Here is a 15,737-nt window from a genome sequence, read left to right as displayed (position 1 = left end):
GTCAGTTTTATATGTAAAGTGTTTTTTTTTTTTTTTTTTAAGATTTATTTTCAGCATTTTTGCCTTTATTGTAATAGAACAGTGAGTAGACAGGAAACAAAGTGGGAGAGAGGGGGATGAGACCAGGAAAGGTCCAAGAGCCAGGACTTGAACTCAGGATGCTTGAAGCTCAACGATGCTATATGTTATATAGTTTTAAATGTAAAGTTATATAAATAAATATGCATAAATGCACATATAAAACAAATACAGACACTAAACTCTCATTGAACACCATATTCAAAGCCATAAAATAGTCAAAATGCATACATCTGTGATTGCACATGAACTGAAGTCTATATAAATGTGTGAAGATACAATGTTGCCTGGCAACCATACGCAACTAAACTCTCAACACAACACCCCATAATAACTAGTTCTGCCACGTTTTGACTTGTGTAGAATATGTCATGCTCAGTATTTTCACATTTATCCGTATTTCCCTCACAAGTGAAAATAACGTAAAGCCTTCCTGCACACAACTAGCAACACAAATATATCTTCCTCCATACAGCACAATCTCAACCAGATGACACATTTCTGCCGTCGCACGGTATATCCCATCTAATTGACACTCTCCATCACTCAAACCCAAATCACTTCCTCCAGGAGCTTGAAGGACAACCCAACCCCGGAATTATTGCCAATCCAAGCTGTGCTCTGTGAAGCAGGACTCGCCTCTTGCTCTGTGGACTTAAAGCGTGAGAGTGGCGGGGTTCGAGAGCACGGGTCGGGCCCTGCGGGGAGAGATGCTCTCGGTTGGATACCGCGGCCCTCCCTGTCGCATGTGTTCTCCCTGCTTGACACTTCCTCCCACTCACGCCTGGTTGTGCAACGGCTGTTACGCAAGACAGAGCAGCTTCCAGAGTGATGAGAAGACTCGGGTTGCTGCACAAGAGGGAAAGATCTGGCAGAGCGAGAGGACTGCAGATGAAAAACGGCAACAAAAGGAGAGCGAGCGGGAAAAAGTCGATATTATTCAATTCTTTCATCTACAGGCCAGCTGGCAGGGCGGGTTTGTGCTGCAGGTCAACAGGTACGAGAGGACGTGCACACGTTGGGGCCAGGAAACTCAGCGTCTCATCAAGGGTCTCAAAGTGACAGTCGATATGCTGAGAGTAGAGTCTGGAGAGAATTGGGGAAAGGGCTGAATTGATTACTCATTCAATTACAATAATTAAGCAGCTACTTGAGGCACTCTGTCTTAACATGCCTTTTGTCATTTATTACTCTTTAAAAGAGGAAAAGAGAAGTCCTTCATTTCTCTTCAAGACAAAAAAGAGCTCAACAAGGGACACTGTGTTCATGAGCATCATATTAATCACTACAGCCATCAGCATTCAAACCACTGGGGAAAAATGAGCTGAATTTTGTGGCCAGCACACAAAAAGAGCCTGAAACTATTAAAGATGAAATGTGATGCTCAGACTTTAGGCAAAATTACATATTGTAGGTAATTAGGGGTAGGCCGATATGACGATTTTTGATCGTGGACGATAAAAATGTCTCCACGATCTGCTTTTGAAGAAATGTCGTAGTATCGTGCTACAGCACACATTCTTTCAGTTATGGTTCTGGCGCCTCAGTCTCAATATACTGTACAACGCCACATACATTCAGTGTTAACTTAGCGATAGAGCTAATCACACGGGACACGGCACTTATTCGCAATCACAAAAGTACATTATTTGCGTGTTTTAAAGCCTTGCCGGTTAATATATATATATTTTTTTTGGAACCTCTGATTTCAGGATTCTTTGATGAATAAAATGTTAAAGGAACAGTATTTATTTGAAATAGAAATATTTTTTAACAATATAAGTCTTTACCATCACATTTTATTTATTTAACACATCCTTGCTGAAAAAAAATCTTTCCAAAAAAACCCCCCAAAAATTACTGACCCAAAATATTTGGCTAGTGTATATTATTACAAAAGATTTATTTTTTAAATAAATGCTGTTCTTTTTTTTTTTTTTATGATTAATCAAATAATCCTGATAAAAGTATCACTGGTTCCAAAAAAAAAAAAAAAAGTTAAATAATAAAAACGGTTTCCAGTATTAATAATAATTCATTTTTTATTTTAAGTTATTATTTTATAATAATATGTATTAATTTATTTTATAAAAATGTAGCTTTTTTATTGTGTTTTTAACTCAAGTTACATAAGACCAGCAAAAAACACATACATACTGATGCTGTTATATAAAATTAGTCACGTTGTGAATCTTGTGATATAAGATTTTGGTCATACCGCCCACCCTTAGTGTCAATTAAACAGGAGCTGGGATTCATGGGATCTCACTATGCATGCAGAATTTGAGTTCAAACCGCTGCTGAAGTCATCTGAACTGCTGAACGCACAGCTGTGGAGTTCATTTGACAAAAGGCACCACTCGTGTCTTTATGTGCTTTTTTTATGCATTCAACAGGCAACTGCATTATCGCTTTTCTGATCTCCCTTATTTTCACAACCATTCGTTTTTCGGATTTACTTTAGCTCATGCATGTCTCTCTTCCTGTCTTTCTCTCTGCATTCATTTAATGATATTATATCTGTTCATTTTAGTTCAAATATATGCAGTGTATCTGGAGGATCAAATGTTGTTGCCATGGCTACCATCCACCAAGTCACTTGGTGTGCCAATAGATTCAGGAGCCGCAAATTAAAATGAAACTTACAATGTTCTGCTCTCCCTTCCAGTCGGCCAGGCATAAATTTCCTCATCCTGTCAGATTGATTTCTAACCATGGTCTAATGAACGCATGATGCTCGTCTGGCTCTCAGCAAATGCACAGATGTGGTTTGTTTGGAAAAATATATCCTGTTGATTTTTACGGCACTGATCATAAGAGCTCCGAGCGCTGTTGAAACGAGTAAGAAAATGAATAATAAAGATTTAAATATTTATGCCTCTGTTAAATTATTAGGCATTTTTAGACACTCAAAAGCAGATTAAAATACTTTAGTCTTACTGCGAAAAGGATTAGCTCTCTTTAAAATGAAAAAAAAAAAGTCATTATTTACCGTTTGAGTGTCTTTTTTCACCCATGGAATAGAAATGGAGATGTTAACTAAATGTTAATATTGCCCTTTTTCAAACAATGTTGAATATGTTGATTAGTAGCTCTGTCAAGCTCAGAAAATGCACCATAATATTAATCCATATGACGTGTGCATTATATATAGAGTCTTAAAGTCATACAAGAGTTGACTTTAGGCTCCAGGAGGCTTGGAATATAGTATAAAAGTTTAAAATATCTACATGACTATTATGGTTTTGGAATGCCATGAGTGAGTGAGTAAATAAATAATGACAGAATTATCAGTTCCGGGTGATAAATAATTTTAAAATGTTTTGGCTTCATTCTTAAAGGGATATTTCTCCCCCAGATTAAATATTGTCATCATTTACACTTTTTTTTTTTTTTTTTAATGTATTTTTTATTTATTTATTTTTTTTAATGCATAGCATTATAAACTGAAAATATTCCCTTCTGCCCTCACATCTCATATATTTGTGAATTTCTAAAATTTACACAGTTAAAAGGTAATCAACTTTACCTGATTAACTTTAATGTCATTTCTCAGCATTCATTTGTTTTCTCATAAACCTCTCAGAACTTTAAGGAACTCTAAGAAACTCTAATCCACTGTTTTAATTAAATTTTCATTCACCGTCTCACTGGTGTATGTTCAAAATCTGCTCAGTCCTCAGTTTGACTGAAAGGAACAAAATTGGCACTTAAATCTCAAGCATGCCTATGACATTTTAATATTTCAGCACATTTATTTGAGGGAATGTCCATAACACATTAAAAAAGCACCAAAAAGTTTCATGGTGCAGCTTTTTTGGTCTAAGTTCAATGGAACGACCTGCTTTATCTTTTGGCTTATCTTTTTTTTTTTTTTTTTGAAGTACAAGGTAATTTTTGAATCATTTACTCACATATTATTTATCTAAATATTGCCATATGATGTAATCATAGAGCATAAAACACTAGTAAACTTTGTTTTAGTTGAATGGCAGGACACATATTTTAATGCTGAAGATATCAAGTGCTCACCTCATTGTCAGGACTGTTCCCTAGCAACAGCATCAAGGATGTTTAGGAGAGAACGATGTTTGATGTGCTCAAAGATTGCAGATAACGCGAGTAAAAATGTAACGGTGTTGGCGAGTAGATGTAACGGTGTCAGTCGCCAGTTGGCGGCTAAAACTTTTCTGAAATATAACAATGCAATGTAGTGAAAACAACAGCCAGTTTTAAAAGGGAGTCGCTGTTTCTTACATAAGCGAATAAAATTATTTTTCCGAAGACAAGATCTTCGTGATTAGCTGTTCTGTCATAAGCGACAAGAGCGAATCAAATCATAGGATACAAACGGGCTGATAAGGTTTTGGCAAGTTACCTCGTAAACGTAGTCTTAAATGACTGAAAAAAGTTGGAAGAAAATATGCGTCAGATCCGCGTCATGTGCATCAGGTTTTAAAGAGACAGTGCTGCTTTTAAAGTGAACCTGCTGAAGTCTGTTAGTGATGTAACTCAAAGAACAAAAGAAAAAGAGAAATCACTCGACTGCTCTAGTCCTTGATTAATAAATATTAATCTGTATAGTTTATGCATACAATTTATAGTTTATGTGAAGATTGTTTTAAAATCACTTAATATTTCAGAGCCTATTAAATTTTAAAAATAATGGCTTTCAATTATACTGTAATGTTGAATGGAAAATGGAAAATTGAGGGAAAATGCATTTAATAGAGACACCAGTAGGAGTATTGGTAACAATACTTTATTAATAATAAGCTACTTAGTAAAAATATGCCATTAAAAACATATTTAAAATATACTTTCTTTATGTTGTTTCTACATTAATTTGGAGGTTCAGTGTGAAATTATGACACTATAAATATGCGATTAATCATGATTAATTACCAAAAAGTGATTTCCCCCTTTTTTTCTTAATCGATTGACCGATTTTAATCGATTGAAGCATTAATGTTAAACTTTTATAGATTTTAGATTTCAATTTAATTTCTAATTTTATAGGTCCCCCCAGAAAGAGATCGGGATGACCCTACCCCCTTGGCCCCCTTCAAAATAATCCGGCCCTCAAATGAAGCTAACTAAATAGCCCTGCTCTAATCTGTTAACATGGGTGTGGATAAAATACGCACCACGTACACACTGCAAACTGAGTATGTGTGAAACAGGTGTAACACGATGGCCTGCTCCTTTTGCCAAAAACATGCAAAGGACAAGAATCTCAACGTTTTTTAGGGACAAAAAAAAAAAAAGATAAATCTGTTTATTGGTGTTTTTTCTTGTAAGTAAAGTAAAGGACAAATTAAAAACATTGTAAATATGTTTATTCATTATAGTAGTAATGACTACCTGTTTTTGCAAAAAGAGTTTCATGGCCTATAAAAATATTTTGGCTCGTAAATTTTATCACGTCACCGGCCGTTGGCAGGTGTGGCAAAAAGTTAGTTTTAGGCCTTGCTTATGCTCATTTTTTACAATACAATTTCTTCAAAACACAAATCAATGTTAAGTCAGTATCTAGATGAATTAGGCCTTGTTCTCACAGAGGTCAGCGGATGCCAGTCGTTCTGTTTGTTCCTAAACCTGCGATTCCTCACCACATTGTGTCCTGCTGTAGCTTCAGATGCTGCTGTAATGAAGAGACAGGAAGATATTACACAAACGTCAGTGATTGATGAATTTTTAGAAGGACAGAACAGAAATAAGTTGTTTTATGATAGAGTTCTATCAAGGGTGCTTGTTGAATGCAATACAGGAAATGTGTTTTTCAGAGTAGGCGAAGGCCACAGTTGTTTCACTGAAATATATTTATAGCATAGTATATTATAAATGAGGGTCCAGTATCTTCTGAAGAACATTTATCTGGAAATATTAACAATGTCCAACACAGTGTCATCTAACATAGAAGAAACTTATTGGCCAACAAAACACTTTCTAACTTAGTTATAAAAAAAATAATAATAATTGTTCATCATTTACTTGTTATTATGTCCTTCCATATATAGAATAGAATAAATCTGGAGCAGTCAAGCTCCGAAAATGAATAAAAAGCAGCAGAAAAATAGTCCATATGACTCATGCACTGAATTCTGAGTCTTATGAAACCATATGATCATCTTTTTTTAGTCAGGAACAAAGTGAATTTTAAATGTAAAGGTTTGACATCAATTACGTTAGATTTGAATGAGATTTGAGAGCTTTGTCATTTCAATGTTTGCACTTTGACATTTAATATACAAAATCCTAAAATATCTGGTGAATTGATGTCTTATTAAAATTATGAGACTAATTAAGCTAGTTGATTTCTACATGTATTTATAAATTTATTTCTGATTGTTCACATGGAAACTCTTTGTTCCATGTGTCAAACTCATTTCCGCTAATAAATGTATTAATGTATTAAATGATACAGGCTACTGTTCAAACTTTTGGGTTTTGAAAGATTGTTTTAATGTTTTTGAAAGAAGTCTCTAATGCTCAGTAAGGCTGTTTATTTGATCAAAAACAGTAATATTGTTAAATATTATTACAATTTTAAAAGAAGCCATTACTCCAGTCTTCAGTGTCACACGATCCATCAGAAATTATTCTGATATGGTTATTTAATGTTCAAGAAACAGTATTAATGTTAAAACAATTGTGCTGCTGATTTTTCCCCCCTGATTTTTCAGATTTTTTTATGAATAGAATTTAATTTAAAATATATTTTAACCATGTAAAGGTCTTTACTCTCACTCTTGATCAGTTTAATGCATCCTTGCTGAATAAAAGTATCAATTTCTGTTAAAAACAAAATAATATCTGACTGACTGCAAACATAAATAGTACACAGAAAATTTCTCGGTGTTAAATCAGCACCGCTTGGTGTACATATGGGAACTGGTTATATTACATTTAAAGTAATTATATATTACTTTAAATGTGTATTTTATGTGTTTAAATCCAGAGCTGTATTCAGATCCACTGCCATTCCTTGAGGTATTTTAAAGATGTGAAGTATGCACTTCTGTTTTCTTTCTCCATGCACATTTACCCAGAGAGGTGCTATGGATGACTAATGTGAATCATGAGTCACGTGAGTCTGTCTGTTATATTGCTGCTATAAAAATGAGGATTGGTAACAGGTGAGACAGCAGCTCTGATATCACTCATGCTCTACTGCTGCACTCTTTATTCAATCTGATTTCATTCTAACCCCACAGGATTATTTGTAGTGAAAAGTGCCACACTTTGATTGTATGCAATTTTGCACTCGATCTGATGCCCTCCCATTCTGCAGTTTTCTCAATGTGAGCATTACACTCACCTCTTTCGCTGCATCTTCTCTTCCCCTTGAGGTCGTTCTGAAAAGCCCTTGCCTTCTAGCTGCCTGTTTTTGGCTCTCACTTTTATTGCTTTGTGATAAAGATTAGCAAATGCTCCAGTTAAAGCCTTTTGAGAAATCGGTGCCAAATTTAGGCATCTGTTGGCTTAAAAAAAGGCAGATCGAAAGACAGAGGGAAGAAAACAAGCAGAAGTGAAAAGTGCATTTGCTTCCAATATAGTGACTGATATCTAAACTATTTCTATCTGTTTTAAGCATAGCAGATGATTTGTGATTATAGTCCTCATTACAAGAATAGTTTATCCAAAAATGAAAATTTTGTCATCATTTACTCACCCTCATGTTAAACCTAAACCCATATGATTTTATTTCTCCCGTAGAACACAGCAGAAGACTTGTAGCTCCATGCATTTATAACAAATGAGGAAACACTTTAAAAAAAAAAATGAAAATTGAGTCAAGATCAGTGTTTGGGAAAGTTACTTTTAAAAGTAATGCATTACAATATTGCATTACTCCATAAAAAGTAACTAATTACTTTTATGGAAAGTAATCCATTACGATACTATTGCATTACTGTTGCTTTTTGTCACCTGAGCTGGGCTTGCTTATTTATTTTTAATAGCGAAAAAACCCAAAAGATATATTTTTACTATACTATATACTCACTATATACTCACACTAAGCTATCATACAACTTCATAAGAATGTAGTGCAATTCTATGATGCTTTTATTATGCTTTTATGAAGCTTGCACATCTTCGTTTCAATTCATTTCAAATGCAATGAAAAGAGTGACCTGTGCAGTTCAAAATCCTGCTTTTGTGCTCCACTGAAGAAAGAAAGTAATTCAGGTTTTGAATGACATGAGAGTGAGTAAATTATGACAGAATTTTCTTTTATTGGTTGAACTATTGCTTTAAACCATCGATTGCTTGTTTTCCTCCCTTTGTGGGTTTCTTAGTCTATCTGAATTCACCCCCGGTCTGGTGCATAGAGAGCTGGCTATAATTACTCAGCTAAGCACTAAAACAGAGCAGATAATTAAGGAACACTTTAATTAATAGCCACGTCAGGCACAGCCTGGCGCGGGTCCATGCCGCCATGTGCACCCCATGGTGTTACTTTAGTGGTAGATTTGGACCAATGGTACATAGAGAGAATCTAATGCAGTCTCATTTAAGCTGATTCAGACCCAGTGCACATAGTTCACAGACACATGCTGTTGCTGAGACTCCAAACTGCTACAATAGCATTCATTGCACATACTGAAACATAGTCATTGATATAACAGACCTGCATTTTTTATTATTTTAATATATATTAATAATGCTAGTAATGGAAAAAGATTTGATTTTTTGTTTATGGCATACCCTAAAGTAGTATGTACTGCAGTATCATGGTTGAGGATGACTCAACCATAAAGGATTTGTGCCTGTGTATTAGTACAGTGGGTCATTAAACTTCAGTTAAAGTTAACTTTGAGTGCTTTTTTTGGAAGATTCAAATATGAGAAATTTGGTAGGGTGAATAGAGTTCTGTTCAATAAGGAGACTTTCCATCAGTATTCTAATAGGAAGCATGCGTGTCAACTTATGCTGTTGATGTTCATAAAAGTTATGACCTGCGGCATTATCTGGGACAAATGCAACCATTGGTTTGCTCACAGTTTTAACTAATTGTAGTTTTATTGTATTAATTTTAAACATGCTTTTTAGTTAGTTTAATTTTTAACCTTCTAGTTTGAGAATTTACAATACAGTGGGTAAAATAAGTATTGAACACGTCACCATTTTTGTAAGTAAATATATTTCTAAAGGTGCTGTTGACTTGAAATTTGCACCAGATGTCGGTAACAACCCAAGTAATCCATACATACAAAGAAAACAAAACAAAATAAGTTCAGAAATTAAGTTATGTGTAATAAAATGGAATGATACAGGGGAAAAGTATTGAACACATGAAGAAAGGGAGGTGCAAAAAGGCATGGAAAGCCAAGACACCAGCTGAAATCTATCTGTAATTAGAAAGCAATCCTGCCCCTTGTCAGTGGAAACTAACCAACAGCTACAGTACCAGGATGATGAAGCCGAAACAAGGGCGGACATTTCAGCAAGACAATGATCCCAAAAACAGCCTAGAAAACTCTCAATTGGTTTCAAGAGAAAGAAAATAAAGCTGCTAGAATGGCCCGGCCAATCACCTGACTTGAATCCAATAGAAAATAAGAACTAAAGATCAGAGTACATAGAAGAGGCCCACAGAACCTTCAAGATTTGAAGACTGTTTGTGTGGAAGAATGGGCCAAAATCACACCCGAGCAATGCATGCGACTAGTTTCTCCATACAGGAGGCGTCTATATTTATTAATTTCTGAACTTATGTGTTTTGTTTTCTTTGTATGTATGGATTACTTGGATTGTTACCAACATCTGGTGAAAATTTCATGTCGACAGCACCTTTAGACATATTTACTGAGAAAAATGGTGACGTGTTCAATACTTATTTTACCCGCTGTATGTATTTAAATATTTTGTAGATAGATATTATAATTTTCTACACTCGCAATATACTACCAAATGTTTTTGAAAGAAGTCTCTTTTACTTCCCAAGGTGGCATTTATTTGATATTATGAAATATTACAATATAAATAACTTTTTCTATTTTATTGCATTTGAAAATGTAATTTATTCCTGTGATGGCAAAGCTGAATTTTTGAGAAGCCATTACTCCAGTCACCTTCAGAAATTTTTGTCCAAACTGTTTTTTTGTTTTTTTTCAGGATTCTTGGATGAATAGACAGTTCAAAAGAACAGATATTATTTGAAATACATAGTAACAATGTAAAAGCTATTGCTGAATAAAAGTTTTTTTTTTTTTTTAACTGCTCTCAAACAAACACACACACACACACATATATATGCTTCAACAGCATGTTAGTTGCAGTTTTTATGTTTATTTCAGTTAATGATCGTGTTTTTATTTAGTTTTTGTTGATGATGATAATTATTTTGAATTAAAGGTTACAATAATCAGCATATATATGATGAGATGAGAAACAGACGGGTTTTGATTGAGTACAGCATTCATAATGAGGAGCTTTTTATAACTCACAGTGGGTTCATTATGATCTGGAACCAGAAAGCAGTTGTGTTTCTGGTAGGTGGTATCTGAGAGACATCTTATCCAGACCTCAAGACAGTTGTACAGTTGCTCTCCAACATGAGTCTGTAGGTGGAGGTCTTTGTCCACGTCAGAAAGTTTGCAGGCGGTTGAAGAGGGTAGGGTGGTTTTCAATATCCATCTCCAGGGTCCACTCAGATTGAGTTAGAGCCAGGCAGCTTCCCTTCGAGAGCACTGCTCCGAGGTTCAGCGAGCCTGGAAAACTCGGGTACATAGTGAAATGTGCAGAGTGCTTTCAGAAAAACAGTGTAGAAAAAAAGACCAAGACAAACAAAAACCCCAAACCAAACAAACAGAGAGGTTGAGAGAATGTTCTTCTCATAGGGAGAGAGCACTTTAGAGCACTTTTCCTCTATTTCCATCCTGTTCTTATTCGGTGTATACCCAGAAACAAATGAGTCATGATTAATAATGCATGTTTTCAGAGGGCTGCCCCGCTGCACTGACCACACACTGAACTCACACTCTGCCGCGCACTTGCTCTCAGTCACTTCCCTCAGTTAAAGGGATAATTCACTCAGAAATGAGAAAACTGTGAAGAATTGTTTATCAGCTCTTACCATTATCATCATTATCATTATATGTATAATGACAGTTCACAGTGACCGAGGGCTGACAAGATACAGAAAAAAAGAGAAGCACTATAAAAGTGGTCCTGATCGCACTACACTCAAACTCTTTATGTGAGGAAAAGATACAAATTTAAATTATTATTCGCAAATAATCTTGCCCTCCCCCAAAGAACATATTTAGCATGCATTCGTGTTCAAAATTGTCATTTTGACATTAGTGATAGTGAAGCATTATTTTATATTGTGTATGTGTGTCAAAGACGAGACGTCCCGTTTTGGTATCTGCATAAAATTCAATTTTCAAAAGTGATTTTACATAGAACATAGAAATTATATTAAAAATGTCTGCTTTAATGTTTCAAATAACTTTTGTGACAACAAAATGTCAAAATATAGGTGAAAAAAATGTTTTGTCATCATTTAGTACAATACATATGTAAAAAGGAAACAACATACTTATTCTGACCTACTTATTAAAATATATAAAAGAAAAAGTGATCGTACTAAATTTATTATATTTTAAATCATTACAAACGTCTTGCTGACAAAGATTGGTAAAGATATAAAATAAAACTTTTGTTTTGATGTTTGAAAACCCCTTTTTTATCTTTGAGCCATATATTAGTAATAGTAGTATTTTTATATATACATGTATATACTTTAAGCAAATCCTTTGTTTTCTGTTGCATTATAATTATAATGGTATTATCCCATTATTATAATGACATTATATGACATTGACATTATACGATTTATTAGAATTCCTTTTAAAATGATTGTTGTATTTTTTATTTTTTTTTTAATGACCAAAGTCATTAAATATTTTTATATATCATTATATACTTAAACCTAATAAATATAACAGTCAGTTATTGCATTATAAGATTTAGTAGAATTCCTTTTCAAATAAATGTTTTTATTCTTATATTCTTATTAATGTTTTAACTTTATTCTCTCCTTTTTGTAAAATTGCAAGTTTTATAATATTAACAATTATTAAACCATTTAAGTTGGATAACACTAGTTTGTCTGTGTACATGTGTGTGTATGGCTTAAATTAATTTGGAATAAAGTGCATGAGTAGTATATGGGCTACTTTTCTTTCTTTCTTTCCTCCTGGCACAAGCTGTGTAATGGTTCTTCAGAAATGTTGACTTCTGCAAGTAACAGCATACGGATTTGGAAAACCTAAGGGTGAATGGATGCAAATTTTCACATTTGGGTGAACTATCCCTTTAAGAGTCACTGCCCAAAGCCCCCATAACAACACAATGGCACACAAGCAGAGCGAGTGGACAGACTGCTGGTCTGAATGGCTGTGGTCTCTGGCAGGCGTTCTCCATCAGCAGCGACTGCGATCTGAAGGTGAACCGGGTCAGTGATGTACACGATGATTTGTTTAGCCAGAGCACTGTTGAGAACCATCTGCCCTGTAATTCAGGTGAGCATCTGCTGAGCTGCAGATGGCAGGAAAAGTGCAGGAGGGGAGGACGATGCCTGCTCTCAAACAGGTCCAGTTTCTCCTGAGCCAGAACCAGAGGACCGGTGCTACTGCGCGGAGCCTGTTGTAACTGTCCTTTAAAGATATTCTTTGTGCACCGAGATGCCAAAAGCTTGCCATGCACAGCATTTTATTAGCCTGTTTCTGGCAGAAGTCTTGGAAACTTACAAAGTTTCAAGTGAAAGAAAAATGCCTTGTGTAGAAGAACTTTCTGATTTGGCCAAAACTAGGAATTCCATCTGCTTTAGTATTGGATTAACTGCACTGTTATTGTTATTTTTTTTTAAATTATTATTATTATTTTAAGAAAGCTTTCATCAGATGGAACATTTAGGAAAGTCAATACATGCACAAGGCGTGATATCCACCTGTTGATGTAGTAAGCGATGGATGGAGACATTTAGGACTCATGTTAATACTAGATTTGAGCAGCAGTCCTGGTTCTGGCTGTCCACTTGTGACGGGATCACTTGGGACAGAGGTTAATGTTGAGTGCAAACGGGGCCTTTGACTACATGTGCATGAGATGATAGGATGTCTAACACAGGGTGAGTTCAGTGACCTCTGGTGCCGCTCATGTTTTTTAATGTGTGGGTTTTCCTTCACTTTTCTCTTTTAAGCAGGTCTTCATGCCTCAGCCGTCCTCCTGTTGCACGCCTGGAGCAGCTAATTATCTGAATAAACACCATCAGATCTCTCTCTCTGCTTCTCCTCCCTTCCCTCTGTAGACAGCGCTCTGTAGGGCCGCATCTTCACAAGCAGCTCGACAGATTGAGCTGATTACAACCCTCCTGCTGTAGTGACACTCACCCTGTTTGATCCATGAGCCCAGATGAACTTCTCCGTACATTAGCTTGCTTGCTACCCATTTGATTATATAGTGCAGATTGTATCAGACCAGCAGACTTCTAAACCTCAAACTAAACAACACGAGTCCTGGACTGTTCATCAGTGTGGCTGATGATGCTGTCAGACTATTTTTAAAGCAGATTAAATCTATTAGATGTCTAATATTCACTGTTTTCTTTGTTTGTTCAATTAAGGATTCAGGTATAACATGGTAAATCTGCTTTAAGATGAGGTTCTGTGTTCAGAGTATTATAAATAAACCTCACTTCAAATATACTGAAGCTTCTAACAGCAATAAATATGCCTGGAAAAAAATTGATAAAACTAAAAATTATTATTTATTTGTAGTGCAATTATTCATATTAATACAATAGTAATATATCTTAATTTAATGTTTATTTAATAATAATAATAATCCTAAATAATAATAATAAAATAATTATTGTTATCATCATCATCATCATCATCATTATTATTATTATTATCATCGTCATTGTTTTATAGCCCTATTGATGTATAATCACAAAAACCCTACAAACAAGCACAGCAATAAAATCCAGTTTTATTTTTCCCCAAATCATGCAGTTCTATTTATTTGTACTGTCACTACTAAATATTTTTCTTCTCTGCATTTGTCCAAATATTGGTTATTTTGGTTTGCCAAGAAGCATCTAAATATTTGTTTGTCATTTTTATCCAAAAGTGTCATTGCTTTCCCTGGATCCCTCTTTATTTTCTCTGACGTGGTCATCAGCTTGTTGCCGGTTTTTGTCAGTGTGGCAGGTTAGCTTGAGGCAGAGTCTAGCTAAGAAGTTCTCTCATGCGTTTAAGTGAAAGGCGGCGTGTTGTTAGCACAAACCTGTAAAGCGTGGCTGGTGCAATTACACAAGGCTGTATGCCGGCAATTACTGTGTCATGCTCTTCGATGAGAACATGTACTGTTGTGCATGTGTGATTACTTCTGCGTGACAGCGAGGTGAAGACTAACCTACTGACCTTCTGACTCTACAAACACATTTGCTTATTCCTATTAGACTTACGTTAAAGCAGGGGCCATATCTAGGGACCAGAATATCATAGAGCAACCATATAGGCAATGCACAAGAAAGCAAAACTTGCATTTTCTTCAAAACACATTAAAATATTTTACTTCCAAAAATGAATACAAAATTAAAGGTCAAATTTTGTTCACATTTTGTTTTCCAGACCAGTGCACAGTAACAAGATCATACCTGTTCCTGCACAAATTTTGGTTCTTCAGCACCATCTACTATTTTGGCAACTGGGCTTTCCTTGTGGTAATGTATTTTCCTAAAATGTTAAATACCTTGTTATTTGTAATTAAGGAAATTGCATGGATGAACACATGAAAATGTAGTAATAATAATAATAATTATTATTATTATTATTCTATAGCCCTAATAAGTATTTTGTTGTGTTGCAGGTCTTTCTTATTGGTTTGGTTGTTTCATGCTGTAAAGGGAAGAAATCTGTGATCGAAGGGGAAGTTGATGCAGACGATTCAGATGTCAGTGATGATGAATATGTGCATTAAATTTGTACTGAAAGTCCTGTTTTTACTTGGTTTGGTTACTAGTCAGAGCTGGAATGAAAAAAAAGTAAAATAGTTTTTCATTTTCACGCAACACATCTTTCGTTCTTCATTCAGAGAGAGACATATTGTCATTCTGTAAGATTCGATTGAATGTGTTACGATGCCAAATAGATTCTGTGTCACTAGGCATCATCATGTTTAACTGATAGTAGTAGTCTGATATGCTAACCTGTCTTTACTACTGACCCTTACTTCTAACAAAGGGCGTATATGCATGTTATTTTGCATTGCTGTCTAAAATAAATCAACAAAAAAGTTTTTCTCTCTAAACACGACCAAATTTAGTTTGAAATTAGTTTAAAAAGTTCAAATATTTTTGTTAAGATAAATAAAAAGTTTGAGATCCTTCTGCTGATTTATTTATTATTTAAGTTTTTTTTTTTTTGAAGCTGTGCATATCTGTAATATTTGTCTAGGCATAATGCTCCAGTGTTTCTGATGTGTGTTACTTTAATCTCTGAGGTTGAATTGCTGTTATACTGTCTGTGGACAACAGTTAATTTATTTCACATAAGTTTTTATTTTGGAATTATTGGACGGAACTTGCAAATTTCTTGAGATGGTGATCATGCAGTTTTGGCCTGTTTTGCTGTTTCCTG

The 15,737-nt window shown here is 34.9% G+C and overlaps 1 protein-coding gene across 1 annotated transcript in view; it reads left to right on the top strand.

Annotated features, from left to right (window-relative positions):
- The window catches only part of lmbrd1 (LMBR1 domain containing 1), a 93,429-nt gene extending 77,942 nt beyond the window's left edge, over positions 1-15,487 (top strand). Inside the window, exons 15-16 of the mRNA XM_058796432.1 lie at positions 14,730-14,821; positions 14,968-15,487. Of these exons, the coding sequence (XP_058652415.1) occupies positions 14,730-14,821; positions 14,968-15,078 (203 nt within the window). The 3' untranslated portion in view covers positions 15,079-15,487. The remainder of the gene's footprint in view (positions 1-14,729; positions 14,822-14,967) is intronic.
- Positions 15,488-15,737: the final 250 nt, after the last annotated feature.

Source organism: Onychostoma macrolepis, chromosome 13 (genome assembly GCF_012432095.1).
Source record: "Onychostoma macrolepis isolate SWU-2019 chromosome 13, ASM1243209v1, whole genome shotgun sequence".
NCBI classification, from domain to species: Eukaryota; Metazoa; Chordata; class Actinopteri; order Cypriniformes; family Cyprinidae; genus Onychostoma; species Onychostoma macrolepis.
The sequence above is the reverse complement of the archived record's forward strand: the minus strand, read 5'-3'. Positions and strand labels throughout refer to the sequence as shown.